Source organism: Triturus cristatus, chromosome 5_2 (assembly GCF_964204655.1).
Source record: "Triturus cristatus chromosome 5_2, aTriCri1.1, whole genome shotgun sequence".
NCBI classification, from domain to species: domain Eukaryota; kingdom Metazoa; phylum Chordata; class Amphibia; order Caudata; family Salamandridae; genus Triturus; species Triturus cristatus.
Window position 1 is genome coordinate 355,528,908 of NC_140588.1, and position 18,992 is coordinate 355,547,899.

The 18,992-nt window shown below is 46.4% G+C and overlaps 1 protein-coding gene across 16 annotated transcripts in view; it reads left to right on the forward strand.

The window, feature by feature from the left end:
- Positions 1–18,992, forward strand: part of PRP4K (pre-mRNA processing factor kinase PRP4K) — a 632,535-nt gene that overhangs the window by 208,928 nt on the left and 404,615 nt on the right. For all 16 annotated transcript variants that reach the window (XR_014962111.1, XR_014962103.1, XR_014962108.1 and 13 more), the window contains exon 6: positions 16,766–16,973. Coding sequence is in view for 1 of the 16 variants with exons in the window: in XM_085607184.1 (XP_085463310.1) it covers positions 16,766–16,973 (208 nt within the window). In the remaining 15 variants the exon portion in view is untranslated. The remainder of the gene's footprint in view (positions 1–16,765; positions 16,974–18,992) is intronic.

An 18,992-nucleotide genomic window follows, 5' to 3' on the forward strand; every position in this document is an offset into this window, starting at 1 on the left:
TTTCTCATAAGGGCTAGTATTAGGAAATACTGCTTCGATTTGAGTAATTTTTTGAGCTATTTAGAATGGAATTTGTTCAAGATTTGTTGGCATTTTACCCATGACTGCGTGTAGTCTGTGGAGTAATTTTTAGTGTATTCCCCTGATGAGGGGCTAGATTTTGAATGGTTAATGGGGTTGCACTGTGAAAGTCCGCATGACATATTGAACTAATTGTCTGTAGATTTTGATTAACTCCATAAGTTGAGCAAGTAATTCTACGTCTGACATTTCTTCAATGTCAGGATGAGGTGTGTAGTTGGCTAAAATCGGCTATGTTGCTCCTGGTCTACCTAGTGGACCGAGACTGGTAATGTGATTGCAATGTTTTAGGGCGCCTTTAAACCAGAGATCACGCTCCTGGTATGTGAGTGGAAATTCAATATCCTCGAAAGGAATATATTCCTCAGGTGGTTCATCTTCTTTGAAGAAGTGAAACAAATGTGTTACTGGATTTGATTCTGGGAATGTAATCCATGAGTAGAATACCTCTGTCTGGTGAGATTCATGTGCCTCTATTACAAAAACTGCTCTACCACCTCTTGGTGTTAGGCCATGTTTTGTACGTTTTAGAGTGATGGCTCTTCTTAAATTTGGAGGGATGATTATAGCATCCTCGTCGGTTTCTTGGAAACCTGTACGATTAAAAGCTGCTGCGACTTGGTCGGCTACAGCCTCACCGATCACGGTGTTTGTGTCGCTATTGGACATGTTGAAATGAAAAATGCAGAGCAAGTTTCAAGGGAACATAGATAAGGTGCACAATATTTTGGCACACTGTATCCTTCAACGTTGAACAAACCAAACAGCTAATACATAGGACTTTTGTCCTACTCAGCCATGGCGAATATTATCCCTACCCACTCCAGACGTCTTATGGAGTATTATGAGTAGGGGTCTCTGAGAAAAGCACGACTGAGTTACTTCAGTATCTAGCGTTAAATTAGTGCCTTACCAAACCGTTGGGCGCCATGTAGTGTAGTTCCTATATCCCTGGTAGGCTCTGCGCATTGGAATAATATACACTATAGTTTTGACATAGGACTGAGGTAAGTATGTCTCTATCGAGTACATTAAACTTAATTACTTGTGTGTGCCAGCTAACTCAGAGGTCACTAGCAACTTCTCGAATATACAAGAAGGTATTAGTTTCTGACAACCGCATAAAACTGACAACTTTGTTTCCCTTAGAGTCGGAACAATCTCAGAACCGTGGAAACAATAGATAAGTTTCAATCGTGCATGCTTAGTTTCTACAGAGTTGCACAGAAATAGAGAGACGAGCGTTTCAATAAAGGGTTTATTGAACAGTCTTATTTCTCATGCAAGAGATATGAACTGCTACAATCGTAAGACAGGATGCGAAGTACAATACGTACAGAGTTAGTAGTAAGATGAAATAATACTGCAATAGCATGGTTTGTAGCTATGACATAAATTCATAAAATACATACATAAATAACACAGGCTAAAATGTGAATACTCATCTGATGCTTCTAAATAGTTATACCCCAGTGTACCTAACTTAAGTGTAGTACGAGGTAAGAAGTAGGTACTGTTTTCTAAAGTATAGCTAGCTATAGTTTTAGTTTTTCCAAGAGTTGCCAAAAGTTTCTCTAAGTTCTAGTCTGCTCCATACCTTAGACATCGAGTCCCGGAAAGAAATTCCAACCTCACACATTCTAACACCCCGCAAGGGGAGTCAGAAACACTGGAGCTGGATTCTCTGCGAGGAGGGTGACAGTGTCTGGTCAGTGCATCAGGCGGGAACTCGATCTCCTTCCGAACTTGCTGTGGCGAACCGCAAGCAGGCAGTCAAACTAGACCGTACCGGATCCGTGATTTGCCAGGGCAAGTGCAGGTATATTTATACTTTGAAGGTGTTTAGGAATGCCTGTATTGACATAAAAGTCGGACATCAGAACGTCATGAATGAACCCCTAAGGAATAGATGGTTCGAGGCATGTGGGCTGCTGAATTCATATCTGTGCATAGATCGCCGCCTAGTGTTGGGTCCGGATGTTTGCACGTTGTTGTCCTGGAAGAGTCTTCGAAGTATCCTGGGATAGGTGACTCCTCCCCTGGACTACAGTGCGCATGGGCATCCTCTCCATCCTCAGATTGTTTTTTTCCGCCATTGGGTTCGGATGTGGTATCTTAGCTCAAGTTAGGAAAATATTTTTTCGAGGCCAAAAGGCCTTTAGTTTGCGTCGGTACTGTTTATCGATCGGGTTTCGATACAATCCTGTTAGTTTACTAACTTTCAGCACCGACTTTTTTCGCATTTACCTGTCCATCGACTACTTCGACGATGGAATCGAGGACGCTAATCAAAAGGTGTCCGGTATGCAATGCGAAGTACCCACACATAGACGTCCATCCGGTGTGCAACAAATGCCTTTCGCCGGACCACGACGAATCGACATGCATGGCCTGTGCCCGGTTCCGTTCCAAGAAGACTCTGCGGAATCGACGAGCGGCGAGACTCGAGGCGCAGCACGCGGCACCGGCCCCAACAGACATCTTCGACGAGGCCGAAGACGTCGAGGAATTAGAAGTCTTGCCCTCCAGTCCCGTTTCCGAACACGAACCCGGATCGGACGAGGTAGACGAGTCACTCTTCCACAGAGGTGAAGACGACACCGAGGTAGGAGACGACGAGGAGGCCTTAGGGGCCGAAGAGAGTAGCTCCAATGATGAACAAGGCCTACCTGTTCAAACCGTTGAAACACCAGTGCCACAGCCTATGGCTCCGGTCGAGGGATCGCCTTCGGGCCTTACCCGAGACCCATCCCGCAGTTCTTCGGCCCCGCCCTCGGGCCCGGCCTCGGACGTTCAGCGGCAGCCATTACTACATAAACAGGCTGGTTTCCCTACCACAAAACCGAAACCGAAAGCTGCTCCGGTTCCACCGAAACCGAAACTGAAAGTGGCGCTGGTCGGATCGAGGCCTTCGACGCCAGCGCACCGCGTCGGCACCGACCGCACCAAGAGGGACTTCGGTGCCGAACTTGAAGCGGGCGACGTTGGAGTCGACAACCGGAAAAAAGCCATCGGCACCGACAAACCTGCTCGGCTACCGGCACCAACGACACCAAGGGCCGTACCGCCTGCTGTGTCTCGCATCGCTCCCTCGCCGACACCTAAGCCTCAGGTATCGAAGACTTCGACGGTGATCTCTGCACCTCGACTCGATGAACCGCCGGCGTCGAAAAAATCCACGGCCGCCTCTACAAGCCTGGCCGGTGCCAAAGCCTCGAAGGCGCCCCAAGTACGACCTGGTGCGACGCAAGGCAGCAAAACCACAGCTGTCCTCCAGGACACGTTGGGTTCCGGTTCGATCGGAGCTCCAGCAGCCTCTTCGGTGCCGGCCAACATTACCTTCGGCTTGCCTCCGTCGACAATCCCAAAAATGTTCCAACTCAGGACACGGGTCACCCAACCTACGGTCACACCTGCTGAGACGTCTCCGGCACGTATCATCGACGCCGACACTGGCAGGATGATTCTCCACGACCGAAGGATAACTTCGGAGCCGCCGTTGGACCCTTTCAGGATCCCACTAAAAAGGAAGTTGCCTGCAGAATCGGAACCTCTCCTTTATGAACCCTTCCATTCATCCTACCAGGATCCACACCGTTTCTCCCCCACACGCTCCGATACGGATGCATTGGAGGACTACATGGATGACCAAGTCCCCTACCATGTAGACACGGACCCTGATGACCAGCAGGACCCTGATCAAACTTGGGGCGACCCTGCAGACCCCAGTGCACCTCTCGATGCACAGGACCAACAACTCTATGGGGCAAAAACATCTCCTACGGAGGATACTGCGGCGTTCAACGCTCTTATTGAACGTGCTGCAAATAACCATGGGGTACAGCTTCACTCTGATACCATCGAAGATGACTTTCTAATGGACACCTTTGCATCCTCAGAAAGACATGTAAAGACTCTGCCAATGTTGAAGGGGGTCCTCAAACCAGCCAAGGACATTTTCAAAGAACCCACCAGGGCACGAGTGATAAACCCCAGGATTGATAAAAAATACAGATCAGCACCTGGGGATCCTACTTACATCAGAGGACAATTACCACTCGACTCCATCGTCGTAGCGAATGCACGCAAGAGGGCACACTCGCAAACGACAGGTGACGCTCCTCCCCCGGACAAAGAGTCCAAGGTGTTAGAAACCTCTGGCAAGCGAGTTGCCGCCCAAGCTGCCAACATATGGCGCATAGCCAACACTCAAGCGCTCCTTGCTCGCTATGATAGAGCGCACTATGACACACTGGAGCAAATATTCCAACATCTCCCTGACCAGTTCAAGGAAGGCGCAGAAATGCTCATCAGAGAAGGACAGCTACTAACGAACGCTTCCATCAAATGCGCACTAGATGCTGCAGACACGGCTGCCAGAGCCATAAACACAAGCGTCATGCTGCGACGACATGCCTGGCTGCGGATCTCAGGGTTCAAGCCTGAGGTACAAAACAATATACTGAACCAGCCCGTCAACCCCGACTATTTATTCGGGCCAGAGGTTGACACCACCCTCGAAAAGATAAAAAAGGACACGGACACTGCAAAGTCCATGGGCGCCCTACAAACTCAGTCCTTTCGGAGCGGCTCCTTTCGTCGCCCCGGAAACAAGGGAGCAGGTAGAGGACAGGGGTCACAACAAACATATAACAAAGGCAATACACAGACCACCTATGATAAAAACACCCGAGGTGGATATCGTGGCTCCAGCACAAAGGGCAGAGGACGCGGCTACGGAAACACCAGGTCCTCCCCCAAGAACAAGCAGTGACGCCCTCTCCCTTCCTCCCGACCACATAACACCTGTCGGGGGAAGGCTACAAAGGTTCCTGTCCACGTGGAATTCCATCACCACGGACAGGTGGGTCAAAGAGATTGTAAAATACGGTTACTGTCTGGAGTTAACCTCCACTCCACCCACAATACCACCAAGAAGCCGTCCTATGTCCTCAGAGCACTTAACGCTCTTACAGCAAGAAGTGCAAAGTATGCTTCTAAAAGGCGCTATAGAGGTCGTACCCATCCACGAGCAGGGTGCGGGAGTGTACTCCCTCTACTTCTTAATTCCAAAAAAGGACGGGTCGCTCAGACCTATATTAGACCTGAGACCCCTGAACCAGTACATTCTTTCAGAGCACTTTCACATGCTCACTCTACAGCAAGTCCTTCCGCTTCTCAAGCAGGGAGACTTCCTAGCCACACTGGACCTCAAGGATGCGTACTTTCACATACCCATCCACCCCTCACACAAAAAATACCTCAGGTTCACTGTTCAGGGGCAGCACTATCAGTTCAAAGTCCTTCCCTTCGGCGTGACAACAGCGCCCAGGGTTTTCACGAAGTGCCTAGCTACGGTGGCAGCACATCTACGGAGGCAGCATATACACGTCTACCCCTACCTAGACGACTGGCTCGTTCAAGCGAAGTCAGCCCAGCAATGTGCAAGCCACATGTCCCGCACCATTCACCTTCTTCACAGTCTGGGATTCTCACTAAATTATACAAAGTCCCATCTCCAGCCCGCACACGTACAACAGTACCTAGGTGCGACTATAAACACTCTGGCGGCCACCGCTCAGCCAAATTTAGTGAGGATCAACAGCATACAACTGCTGATCTCCAAGTTCAAACCCAATCACTCACTTCCAGCGCGAGTGTTTATGCAGTTGATAGGCATGATGGCCTCCTGCATCTTCATAGTCCCGCACGCGAGATTACATATGCGCCCACTTCAGGAGTGCCTAGCACGTCAGTGGAATCAGGCTCAAGGACAGTTAAAGGACCTAGTGTTGGTGAGCGGTCGGGCATACAACTCTCTGCATTGGTGGAATCCACAAAACCTTTGCAAGGGCCGACCATTCCAAGAGCCTGTCCCACAGATAGTACTGACAGCGGACGCGTCTCTCCAGGGATGGGGAGCTCATGTACTCCACTACACAGTGCAAGGACTATGGACAACACAACAAAAGAAGTTGCACATCAACCTTCTGGAATTAATGGCAATCTTCCTAGCCATGAAGGCATTCAAAGTACATCTATGCAACAAGGTCGTGTTGATCCGGACGGACAACATGACCGCAATGTACTACATACAGAAACAGGGAGGAACACACTCTCCACAGTTGTCTCATCTGGCTCAGAGCATGTGGAAGTGGGCCATTCAAAGGAACATGTTCCTCATGGCGGAACACCTCCCTGGCAAGGACAACCAGATGGCGGATCTGCTCAGCAGACACAGCCACCAGATGCACGAGTGGGAGTTACACCCATCAGTACTCCAACCGTACTTCCAGCAGTGGGGTCATCCGGAGATAGACCTATTCGCGACAAGCGAAAACGCAAAATGCCAAAGCTTCGCCGCCAGATTCCCACATCCGCAGTCGCAGGGCAATGCGATATGGATGAACTGGTCCGGCAGATTTGCGTACGCTTTTCCCCCAGCGCCATTGATACCGCTAGTGGCCCGCAAACTCCGACAACACTCCCTAACACTCGTCCTAGTTGCTCCCACGTGGGCACGCCAGCCGTGGTACACCACCTTCCTCGAACTTTCCGTGGTGCCGCATCAAAGGCTGCGGATCAAACCCGCGCATTTGACGCAGAACCATGGAGAGGTTCAGCACCCAGATCCGCAACAGCTGAATCTGGCGATCTGGCTCCTGAAGTCCTAGAGTTTGGCTATCTCAACCTGCCACCTGACTGTATGGACATCATCAAGGAGGCCAGGAGACCCACTACCAGAGCTTGCTATGCAGCCAAATGGAAAAGGTTTGTCATTTATTGCGGTAATAATGACATCAACCCGCTGGACGCATCCATCCAAAACATCATCTGTTATCTCTTACACCTATATCGATGCAATCTGGCGTATACCTCTATACGTGTCCATTTGACCGCAATCTCAGCCTATCTGCAAACCAGGCAGCACCTCTCTCTATTCAGAGTGCCTGCCATCAAAGCATTCTTGGAAGGACTCAAACGAGTCATTCCACCAAGCCACCCACCGGCTCCAATGTGGAACCTCAACTTGGTCCTCACACGCCTGATGGGTCCACCCTTGGAACCTCTACACTCATGCGAGATTCAATTCCTCACCTGGAAAGTAGCTTTCCTAGTAGCGATCACTTCCCTAAGAAGAGTTAGTGAACTCCAGGCACTAACTGTTCAAGAGCCATTTATACAGGTTCACACCAACAGGGTCGTACTACGTACCAACCCCAAATTCATGCCCAAAGTAATATCGCAGTTCCACATGAATCAGACTATTGAACTGCCAGTTTTCTTCCAAAACCCACAAACTGTTGCAGAAAGGGCACTACATACACTAGACGTGCGGAGGGCCCTCATGTACTACATAGATAGGACTAAACCCTTCAGGAAGACAAAACAACTGTTCGTTGCCTTTGCCCCACACCACAAAGGTAACGCCATCTCCAAAGCAGGGATAGCCAGATGGATAGTTAAGTGTATTCAAATCTGTTATCAAAAAGCAAAACGCACATTAACTATTCCACCACGAGCCCACTCAACACGTAAGTTAGGGGCTTCCATGGCCTTCCTAGGAAATATTCCCCTGCATGATATATGCAGAGCAGCCACATGGTCCACTACACACACATTTACAAAACACTATTGCGTAGATGTGCAGTCAAAACAGCAGGCAGCTGTAGGACAGGCTGTTCTCAAAACACTTTTTCAGACCACTGCAGCTGGCACGGGTAGCCGCCGCCAATAGAGGGTACTGCTATGTATTCTATGCACAGATATGAATTCAGCAGCCCACATGCCTCGAACTGAATATGCTACTTACCAGTATGCATCTGTTCTTGGCATGTAGGGCTGCTGACATTCATATCGCCCTCCCTCCTCCCCGGCGCCTGTCGCAGCTGCAGCTCTCAGAATTACTGCAAGCATGGTCATCACTTTCTGTATCTACTCCATCACTGCCACAATGGCGAAAAACAATCTGAGGATGGAGAGGATGCCCATGCGCACTGTAGTCCAGGGGAGGAGTCACCTATCCCAGGATACTTCGAAGACTCTTCCAGGACAACAACGTGCAAACATCCGGACCCAACACTAGGCGGCGATCTATGCACAGATATGAATGTCAGCAGCCCTACATGCCAAGAACAGATGCATACTGGTAAGTAGCATATTCATTCATGCATACTAAATGAGTTTTTGGAGAAATCAATATCCAAGCAAGGGAAATTCCTAAAGGCTTAAGAGTCTGGTTTTCCAAGAACTCGTTGTGACGTGGATTGACGGATGTAGGAGACCATGCCTGTATTTGGTTAGCATGGACAATGCCTAAATAAGGGCTGTATTTTCTATGCCTAAATAAGGGCAATATGAATTGTACCTATATAAGGGCATAAATCGGGAAACCTATATACGGAATCTAAATCTACACACAACACTCCCTTTGGCAAGTGGGGCACATCCCTGTTCCTATTGGCCTATCTGCCAAAGCAAGATGGAGAATTTTGCAGGAGAGTGGTTTACCGCAGCTCCTGGCGACCCTAGGGGTGTGCTAGGGTGAGGTGGACACTCCTACTCTGATTACTAATTTTCCCGCCTGTCCTGCCGCCAAAAAGTGGGGCTGGGGAGAGGGATGGGCATCTCAGCTTTTTGAAGCTGCCAAATCACCATAATACAAGGTTGAGAGCCTTTGAGGCTCACCGCCAAGTGCTGCTGTTTCTACAAGGTGGTGGTGTGAAGCACATCCACCCAAAGCAGGCTTTGTTCCTGACCTCCGAGGACACAACGGCTCTCACCCCATGAGGCCAAAAACTGTCTGAAAGTGGGTGGCTGGCAGGGACCAATCGGCCGATTCACTAACCGGTGGTTATTTTTCAGTGGGCATCTCTAAGATGTCCTCTGAGTGCATTTTATAATATATCCAACACTGGCATCAGTGTGGGTTTATTATGCTGAGAAGTTTGATACCAAACTTCTCTCACTTCAGTAAAGCCATCATGGAAATGTGGAGTTCATGTTGACTCCCAACCCATGCACTCAAAATGGCTCAATTTAACTTACAGTGCCCAAGAATGGACTCAGACACTGTAGGGTCATACTGCTCATGCAGTTATGCCCTCACTTGTGGTATAGTGCACCCTGCCTTAGGACTGTAGATCTGCCAGAGGGGTAACATACCTCTGTAACAGTCAGTTGTGTGTAGGCATGGCACCCAGGAAGGTGTGCCATGTCAACTCTTTTAGTTTATCCACACCACAACACATAGCTGGCGATGGCAGTGCGTATGTGTTGGATGTGGAGTCCTTAAGGGTGGCACAATACATGCTGCAGCCCTGAGGGACTGTCTCTGGTCACAAGGTCCTTGGTACCACTGGTACTTTTTACAAGGGACTTGCATGCGTGCCAGAGGTGTGCCAGTTGTGGAAAGAACACAGGTTATGGGAACCTGATTGGCAGGGACCCAGTGCACACTCAGTCAAAGTGCATCAGACATCTGGCAAGTGTGGGAGGGATTTGGGGAGGTGTTACTGCAAAAAAAATCCACTTTCGTACACAGGCTGTCAGTTTGCATGGAGGTACTAGACTAAGAGTGCGAAAATTTGTGTTGACAGATGGTTAGTAGCAGAAACAGAGTAAAGAAGTAATCTAGAGCTAAAATAGGTTAAGCACATAATACTGAAATTTGTACAACACTAGTGTGAGGCCACTGGCCGGGGAGCTGAGGGAGAACCAGGATACTGCACACAAACAATTAGATAAACTGAATATGAACTCTGCAATTTGGATACAGTGATTATCAGGGAGAGTAACCTAGAACTCAGTGGCTTAGCCGTCTCCAGGAAACTGGGGATAAGTTTGGGTTAATGGGAATTTAGAATGGATGTTTTTGATGACGAGCAATGAGGACTTTGGATCCAGGGAGGAGCATGATATTAGGAAAGCATAATCTGTAAAACCCTTACTGGATGGTGTTGAAAATATTTTATTAGGAAAGGTAGAGGTTCGCTGAAATGGAAATTACTGATTTGAGCATCTTGAAAACGACAGAAAAAGGAAAACGGGACAATTGTTAGAGAGAGTGACGTGGTTGGATGCAAGCTTTTTGAGCAGGGAATGTCCAGGCGGTTTTGAAATATTAGGGATAAATGATATTGAGTAGTGACTAGTTGGAATACATGTTTGATAACTTAATGAGGATGAAGGGGCTGATGTTAAGTAGTCCAATGGGGATATAATTAATTATTAGAACCGGAATATGTAGGCTAGGTTTGAGGGATTGCTGACAGAAACATAGTAGATAGAGATGATTGAAAGCAAGCAGGAGTTCGGCTTGGATGCACAGATGTTAGTGATTTTCGCCATAAATGATGGAAATGGTTGCCAAAGTTTATTTGAATAAGAATTTACGTGGTTATAAATTGTTGTCAGGTGTGGGTCTGCATACAGCAGACAGTGTTTGCAAGAAGTCTCCCGCATCTAACATGATGGAATCAAAAAAAAGATTGTAGATTTCATTGTGTTAAATCATTTGACTCATTTGTGAATGTAAGCGAGCATGCTGGTTTTAGATTTCCTTGGCCGGGGATAGCAACATTTTGAGTTGGAGAGTGGTTGATATGGAGAGCTTCCAGTGAAGCATGGATGCCTTAGAACTTAAGGGAGATGATGTAGTGTGAGTGATTCAGCTTCATATGTGCCTGACTAAGGAAACAACAGGAGGAAGACTAAGCCAGAACAAGTGCATTGACTTTTATTGTGGATGGGCTGTTTTATTTTCAGGGCAAGAAGTGTATGTTTCTGAGGCAACCGTTATAAACCAGTTGTGAAAACAGGAGCCATTGGAGAGGTTGGCGTTATTGAGTTTGACGTTTCAAACAACATAGAGAAGAATGTAGTGGAAAGGGCATTGAGTACCATATTAGGCTTGTTAAACAAAGGTGCCTTTTAGGAGTTGGTGCAATGGGGGAAATTGCTTTTTATGATGAACGTGTGATGGTTCATTATAGCGTTTCTCATGTGCAAAGTACAGAGTGAGGACAGGTTAGTGGCAGTGCCATCCCAGTGGTGTTTTCTGGTGCAAGCATGGTTATTGCTTGGTTTGTATGTAAAGCCTCAAGTGTGGCTGAGTTACTAGACTGTTTTTCCAGCATGGGAGAATCTTTGCTGTTCATAAACGTATTAATATCTGTACTCTCACTGCGGAGGGGAAGAAGGGGGCAGGGTTCCTTAAACATATTTAGAATGCTTAGCATTTTCTTTTTTTAATTTATATATAAATTTGCCTATATCAGCAGCACTTTCTATTGTTTTTCTTGTTGTTGTCATTTTTTGTTGGTCAATAAACTAAATCTGATTTATAAAGCACAGCTAATCACTCGCAAGATTAGCCAGGCTCTTACAGGTCTCTGTGGCTATGTCTAACCGCATGGTCTTGAGGGAGCTGCGGAATTCCGGAAGTGATGTGATGGTTCCGAGGTCCATGGGGAGGCTGTTCAGGTTTTTGCTGCTAGCTAGGAGAAGTATTGTCCTCCGCTTCTGCATAGGTGGATGCGAGGAGCATGGGCAAGTGATAGGGAGGCAGGGCGTAGTCTTCTTGACGGTTGGTAGAATTTTAGGCGGTGGTTAATGCAGGCAGATCCTTGGTTGCGTAGAGCTTTGTGTGCATGGGTCAGCAGCTTGAATAGGCATCTCTTCTGCACCGGCAGCCAGTGTGATGTGGGATCGTCTGGGCAGTCTGTGGATGAGGCTGGTTGCAGCATTCTGCGAGGTCTGAAGTCTTTGTAGGAGGTGTGCAGCAATTCCTACGTGGAGGGTATTGCCGTAGTCCAGCTGGCTGGTGGACTGCCTGTGTCACGTGCGTCTCAAGTGCAGTGGTAGCCAGTTGGAGGAGACGGCGTTGATCTATGATTTCATAGTGAGCTTGTTGTTAATGATGATTATTAGGCTTCTAGCATATTCAGAGGGAGTGGGTGCAGTTCCTAGTTCCAGGAGATGGTCCATGTGTTGCTGCTCTTGCCGAAGATTAGAGTGTCAGTCTTGTCTGTGTTTAGCTGCAGGCTGTTGGCTTTCACCGAGTTGGCAATGCTTGTCATACATCTATGGAAGTAGGTTTTGGTGGTGGTGGAATTGTCGGTGAGAGAGAGGATGAGTTGGGTGTCATCTGCATAGTAGATGATGTTGAGACCGGTGGATCTGACGATGTTGGCTAGCGGGGACATATATGCGTTGAAAAGCATGGGGCTGAGGGATGATCCTTGGGGTACACCACAGGTGATATCTTCAGGTTCGGAGGTGAAAGGAGGCAGGTGGATTCTCTAGGTTCTTCCAGTGAGGATAGGTGGTCCATTTGACTGTATCCCTTTGGATGCTGGTGTGGTGTAGCCTTTTGATTAGTGTGTAGTGTGACGGTTTCAAAGGCTGTCAAGAGGTCAAGGAGGATCAGGGCTGCTGTTTCCGCTCAGTCGCGGAGGGATCTGATGTTGTCGGTGGGGGCTTTCAGGGTTGTCTCGCTGCTGTGATTGCTGTGGAAGCCGGATTGGGAAGCAATGAGTAGCTGGTGCTGCTCCAGGTATGTTGAGTTGCTTGTTAATTATATTTACCAGTTGCTGGGAATGGGAGAAGGGAGATTGACCTGGTGTTTCTGAGTACACTGGAGTCTGTGGGAGGCTTTTGAGTAGTGGTTTGACTTCGGCGTGTTTCCAAGCATTGGGAAATCTTGCGGTGGTGATGAAAGGATTGAATAGAGTGGTGAGTTCCTGGCTGATCCTTTGGTTTCTGAAATTGAAGATGTGGTGTGGACAAGGGTCTGTGGGACCTCCCAAGTGGATGGATTTTATGGTAGAGGTAGTGTCCTGGGTGGAGAGGAGGTTCCAGGTGGTCAGTCTGTGGTTGGTGTTGGTTGTGGCTTCCCAGTTGATGAAGTCTGTAGGTGTAGGTTAGGGTTCAAAGTTTCTGTATATGGTTGCAATCTTGTAATCTTGCCCTTGATGGGTGCGATGCTGTTGCCGCAATTGGTGACCCAGGTGTTGAAATTCTATACTCCCTGTTCAAGGTCGGTGGTGGTGGCAGGGTTGGAGGTGTTGAGGGAGTCTGTCCAGTTTGTACCTATGAAATTTTACTCCACGCTCGCTGGTTGTCTTGGGGGTTGCGGTGCCGGGTGTGGAGATGCTGAAGTGGATGATTGAGTGATCGGTCCACATGAGTTCGGTGATGTGACTCTATTTGACGTTACTGCTGGAGGTGAAATTGGCGTCTAGCGTGTCTTGCGGTGTGCGTAGGGTCGTGGACAATCTGGGTCAGACCAAGGCTACCTCATACTGTCAAGGAGATGTGTGGTGGTGGTGGTGTTGTCGTTTGGGTCATTGATGTGGAAATGTAGGTCTCCAAGGAAGATGCAGTCCTTGGAGTGTAAGCTTAGGGGCCCAATGAAGTCTGCAATGGTGTTACTGAAGCTGGAGTGTGCCCGGTGGTCGGTATGCTAGAGAGCCTCTAATGAAAGTCTTATTGTCCGTGCGGAGCTTAGATTTGAGGTGGTGATGTTGTTGGTGGAGGTGGTGCACTGTATGAGCTCTTCGTGGATTATGGCTGTTCCTCTTCCTGGCTTGTTGGTGTGGTCTGGTGAGTGATTTTATATCCATTGGAGATCGCTGTGACAATGTCTGGGCGGATGTGGGGTTGAGACAGGTGTTTGGTGAGGAATAGGATGTCTGTTATGAGGGTGGTGCTGAGGTCCCAAAGGTTGGTGGAGTCCTTGCGCAGCGAGTGTGTGTGTGGAGGAGTAGGCAGAGGAGTTGGTATGTTGCTTTGCCATGCTGTGGTGAGAGGTTGGCATGGTGCTGTGTGGCGTGACTGTGGGCTTGCTGGTGCAGCAGAAGGTGCATCTGGCGCAGGAGAACAGTCCTACAGTAGAGTGCTGTGTGGCGTGGCAGCAGTGTTCCTTCGTCATCTGGTAATCAGGATGAAGAAGGCGGTGTCGTTATATCTGGATGTTTCGGGAACCAAGGGTCCTGGCATTGGGTGCTCTCCAGGCGCAGACGGGCTTGCCTCTGGCGCCTCTGTTAGTAGCTCCTGGGAGGAGGGAGGGGTGTTTGGAGGCGATGGACGGACGCAGTGGGCGGAAAAATGGGCAGCAGGCTGGAACGAGTACCCAAGGGGCGCAGGGGTGAAGAAAAGGGAGGCAAAAACGAGGGAAACGAGAAAAGTAGTGAAGAAAAATGAGGAAGACATAAAAGCAGTGAATAAAAACGAGGGAAACGAGAAAAGCAGAAGCAAAACGAGGGAATCCAAAGAAAAGCAGTGGTGGAAAAAACGCAACAAGGGAGACCAGTATGCAGAGCAAAGGCGATGCAGCAGCAATGTGAGAGCTGGGCCTGGGACCTCCCATTGCTGCTGCATTGAGTATAATTGATACACACCCAATTGACATAAGTTAACTTACTGCTACACCCGTAGTATATGGTACAATATGTACATATGGCCTGTAAGTTAAATGTTATTCGTGGACTGAAGCACTTGTTGTGGGACTTTGGTACATAATTGTAATGGAAATTGAATGCTATAAAATCTTTTTGGATATATGAAGCACACTTAAGTATCATAGGAAATTTAAAAAACAAGTCTCTCTTGCTTACGTGTGCTAGATGCCTTGAATTGGGAATTCTGAAAATGTACTGTGAGAAAATGGGTTTCTGTAGAAGTAACCTCCCTCTTTTTGCCTGGGTTTTTATTCAACTTTGACTGTAGAGTACTGGGTCCCTGCTGTCCAGGTTCCCAGTACTAGTGTTCTTTCCCTAAAACGGATTCACAATTGGTCCTTCAGTCCCCTGTAAGTCCTTAGTAAAAGATACATGTGTACCTAGGGCATTGGGACTGAAAAGAGTCCCCTAGGGACCACTCACTTAGGCCATGTAGACTGCCACTGCAGCATGCATGGTCTGGTGCTGACAAAAATGACAGTCGACATGGCACACTGCTTGTGTGCCATGCCAACTAGCACTGCCTAAGATGTAGGTAGGTCACCCCTCTAGCAGGCCTTTCCACCCCTAAGGCAGGGTGCACTGTATCACAGATGTGGACATATCAGCATGGTCCAATATGTCCCTACAGTATTAGGGTCAATTGTGGAACAGTTTTTAGGGAAGAAGCCCTGGCACATGTGACCTGTTTAACAGGGACCCTGTGCACTACAATCAATACCATATAATTTTCCAGGCAAAAAGTGGGGGCTAACCATGTCAAAAGAGGCACTTTCTCACAATACTTCACAGCAACCACATCCGCAGTATCCTGTTTGCCTTGCATCAGGACATCTACCATTGACTTCTTTGGTGGTCTAACGGGAGGCTACTGAAACTGATAAGAGAGTTTTCAAGACACAGGTAACTGTCCCTCTGGTCCTTTGGGTCACCCTGACAGGCTCCCTATTGGATTTTCCAGTCAAAGTACTTGCTAATCGCATTTCCAGGCCTTATGTTTGTGACTAACCCTAAATCGCAATATATTACAACAATTTATTGCATTTTTGAATTACAGTGGTTTAGGTTTTCTTTGAAAAAATCTTACCTCCTGTTTCCTTTGATAGATTTTTGTCATTCCGGTGTCTATTTTAAGTTAAAAATAAAATCTATTTTTATATATTGGTGTTACATTTTTATTGTATTTTCATCTTCTTAACTTATTTGGTACTCCTAAATGCTTTACACTTGTTTCTTTGTCCCATCCGGACTACTGTGTGCCACAACTACCCATCTCTGACCTAAGGTTTTTCAAACAAACCTAACTGGACCTGATAAAGATTGTGACATTATTATATGGTAAAGTCTCTCAACCACACCACATAATATTTTACTTTCCTACAAGGATGAACACATTTTATGTTTGTGCTCCAGACTCCGACAATGTTGAATTGTAGCATATGTCATTCAGTGTAATTTAATCGACTAAAGAAAACATCTTTACTGCTTGAGGGTCACACTAGGGCTTCTGGAGGAAAAAAGACCAGAAATATCGGCCTGGGGATTTCCCCACACAAAAAGCCCTAGAGATGGTGATTTCTCTATCAGAATTTGTTTCTCATACAGGTGGGCCGTTATCGTAATTCCTGCTTAGAGTTCATACTGGGGGTCTGGCTGATTAGGTGTTAAGCCTTGAGCTGTATTTTGTCATCAGGGACTCCTTGACATTGAGACACTTGCCATCCACAGGCATGTAGCAGTCGGAATTCTCTTTTTTCAATAGTATGTGTATGCTTGTTTTTTTAGTTTTTTTCATAAGAGAGTTTAAAAAAAAAACTAAATAGAAATGGTTAGTCTCTGCAAACGTATTCTAAAAAATAAGAAATTTACCAATCTCCTTGTTTTAATGCATGCCACCCCTAGTCAAAGATTTATTTAAAGAAAATACACATGATGGTGAACTAAAATTGCATGCAAGTAGTTTTTCTCTTCTTTTAAACACTTCTTTCAAGACGTAAATTTGGCAACATTTTGTGTTGGTATTTTTATCTTAATGTTGTTTCCCTCAAAGCAGTTAAAGATGCCTTTGTTCCACCAGTGTTTGAGACTACCTCTTGATTTTGAATAAAAGAGGTATCTGCCAAGCTAACTCTTCATGATGGCATGTGCATTTTTATCTCTCAAAGTGATAGCTCATGTTTGCTTCTATTTCTAATGATGTCTCCCTGATCTTCTCTTTACAGAAATACCGGTATCAGAATGAAGACAGTGGCATGTCCGTGCCTTCGGAGCCAAGTAGCCCTCATAGCAGTGCGCGCAGCCGTTCTGCCTCCCCTGATGATGTCCTTGAGCGTGTAACTGCAGATGTGAAGGCCTATGAAAGGGAAAATGTAGATACCTTCGAGGCTGCTATGAAAGCCAAGCACAGCCTTGTGTCTGAACAGAATAACGGTAGTACCTTGCCATTTTAAAATATGATTTGCTACCTGAGGGTACTAAATGGTTTTACTCTTTCTAATGGGGTACTTGCCATATTACAGAAGTCTACTGTAATGAGCTCTCAAAACATCCAGGCAAAGGGAAAGCAGAGGATCCCAAATCAAACTTGGTTTGCCTTTCGAGACCCAGGTGTTTATCATCCTTAGTTCTATATATCCATACCTGTTCTTGTTTTGAAGGCTTGTCCCTATGCGAAAAAAATGACCCTTTAGAAGGAGCAGGTATTTGTGTTGTGGTGTATTTTTGGCAGTTCTATAAAACGTTTCTACCTTTTGACAAGACCTGTACTGTTCTTTTTCGGCAGAGTAAAAGTAGGAACTCCATTTGTTTATGTATTGTCTTAAGTGTGTTGGTTGAGGTGTTGCCACTTAGTAGTGTGTTTTGGTCTCATTCTTAAAGCCTGGAGATGTGCTCCAGACTTGGCACAGAGGCATGTAGTGGTATTTTGAGCATGGTGCAGCAAGCTAAGGGAGTGTGTCATTGCTTTTTGAAGCTGTGTATACAAACTTGTATTGAGTTGTAAATTGGGTCAGTTTAGTCTTGATTTTTAGAACAATCCGGTATTTCTTGCTTCTCTGAATCCTAAATGTCTTTTTATTTTATTCGGTGCCCAGGCTTGATTGTCTGGACAGATGAGGCACTCCCACTATGCAGGTTTTGGTGGCAATCCAGTCTAGGGTGATGGAGGCCCAACCCCTGAAGTTACTATTGGGCCACCAATAAAACCTTTATTGAGTCCACCCAGGAGTGATAGATACCCTACCTCCAGAGTCCTTGTTAACCCTCCAGTAAATACTTTATGGCGTTTATCCAGGAGAGACAAAAGCCAGACTCTTAGATGCAATGTTGAGCCTCCAGCAAATACTACCCACAAGCAACAGGAGCCCGAACCATTGAGGCACAGATAAGCCACAAGTACATTTTTAATGCCATCCTCGTTGACATGACAGAAGCCACCATTAAAAAGGTTAAATAAACTCACTATAGAGTAACTCAGAGGCTGCTCATGCAAACGTTTGCAATATTAAGCCAGCTATTAGAGAAGTGGATCTCTGAGGCCTCCCCAGAGGCCGCCAAAGCACAACCTTAGATATATTGTAATAGACACTTGTAGTACTGATCTTTTTTATCATTTTTATTGTTGATTGATGAGGACACTTGGCAAAAGGCTACAGGATTCTCTTTTTACGCACATTTATTTGTTTTATGTAGCATGGCAATAGAATTCTAGTTGTCATGATTAATTCCACCTACTTGTACCTTTCTGAACTATCACCTTAAAAATCGGTCAGTGGAAACATTCTGTTCTTAAGAACAAAAACATTAAACTCCGTAGTTGATATCTATCATGGGATTTTCATTGATAGACATAAACATTTGATTAGTTCTTCCATTTGCAGGATCTCTGAACAGTTTACAACATAAATCTTTTTGTGAAAGAAAAATAAGAAGTTGTTCGTTCAAAATTCAAATGTATTTAATCCTCTTTAAGTGAAAGGAGAAAAGAAACTTAGAAAACCAGAGTTGAACAAGTGGCAGCATGAGAGCTCAAATTTGCTACTGCACCTTTGAGCTATCGATCAGGTCCAACACCATATCATGCCTTTTATGTGGAGTTGCTTCGGTTTTTTTTCCCATCTCTTATGTAATGGAAGGATCCCCGTACCATTCTTTATTAATATAAAATAAAGTATGTGCGTGTGTGTGTATATATATATGTGTGTACATATATATATACACACGTGCTATTGCAACTAAATCAGCTGGTTGTCTATCACAACGTAGAAAGTACTGATTGCTGTATTGTACATCTTAACTGGGGAGTATAAAGGCGGGAGATTGTGGGTTTGCTTGTTTGTATATTAGATGTTTAAAAGTACTTCAGTTCCTTCCACGTTTGCCGGACAAGTAACTATGCCTTCAACAATGGTTCCCACGATGGAGAACAAGGAATACAAGTACGTAATATTA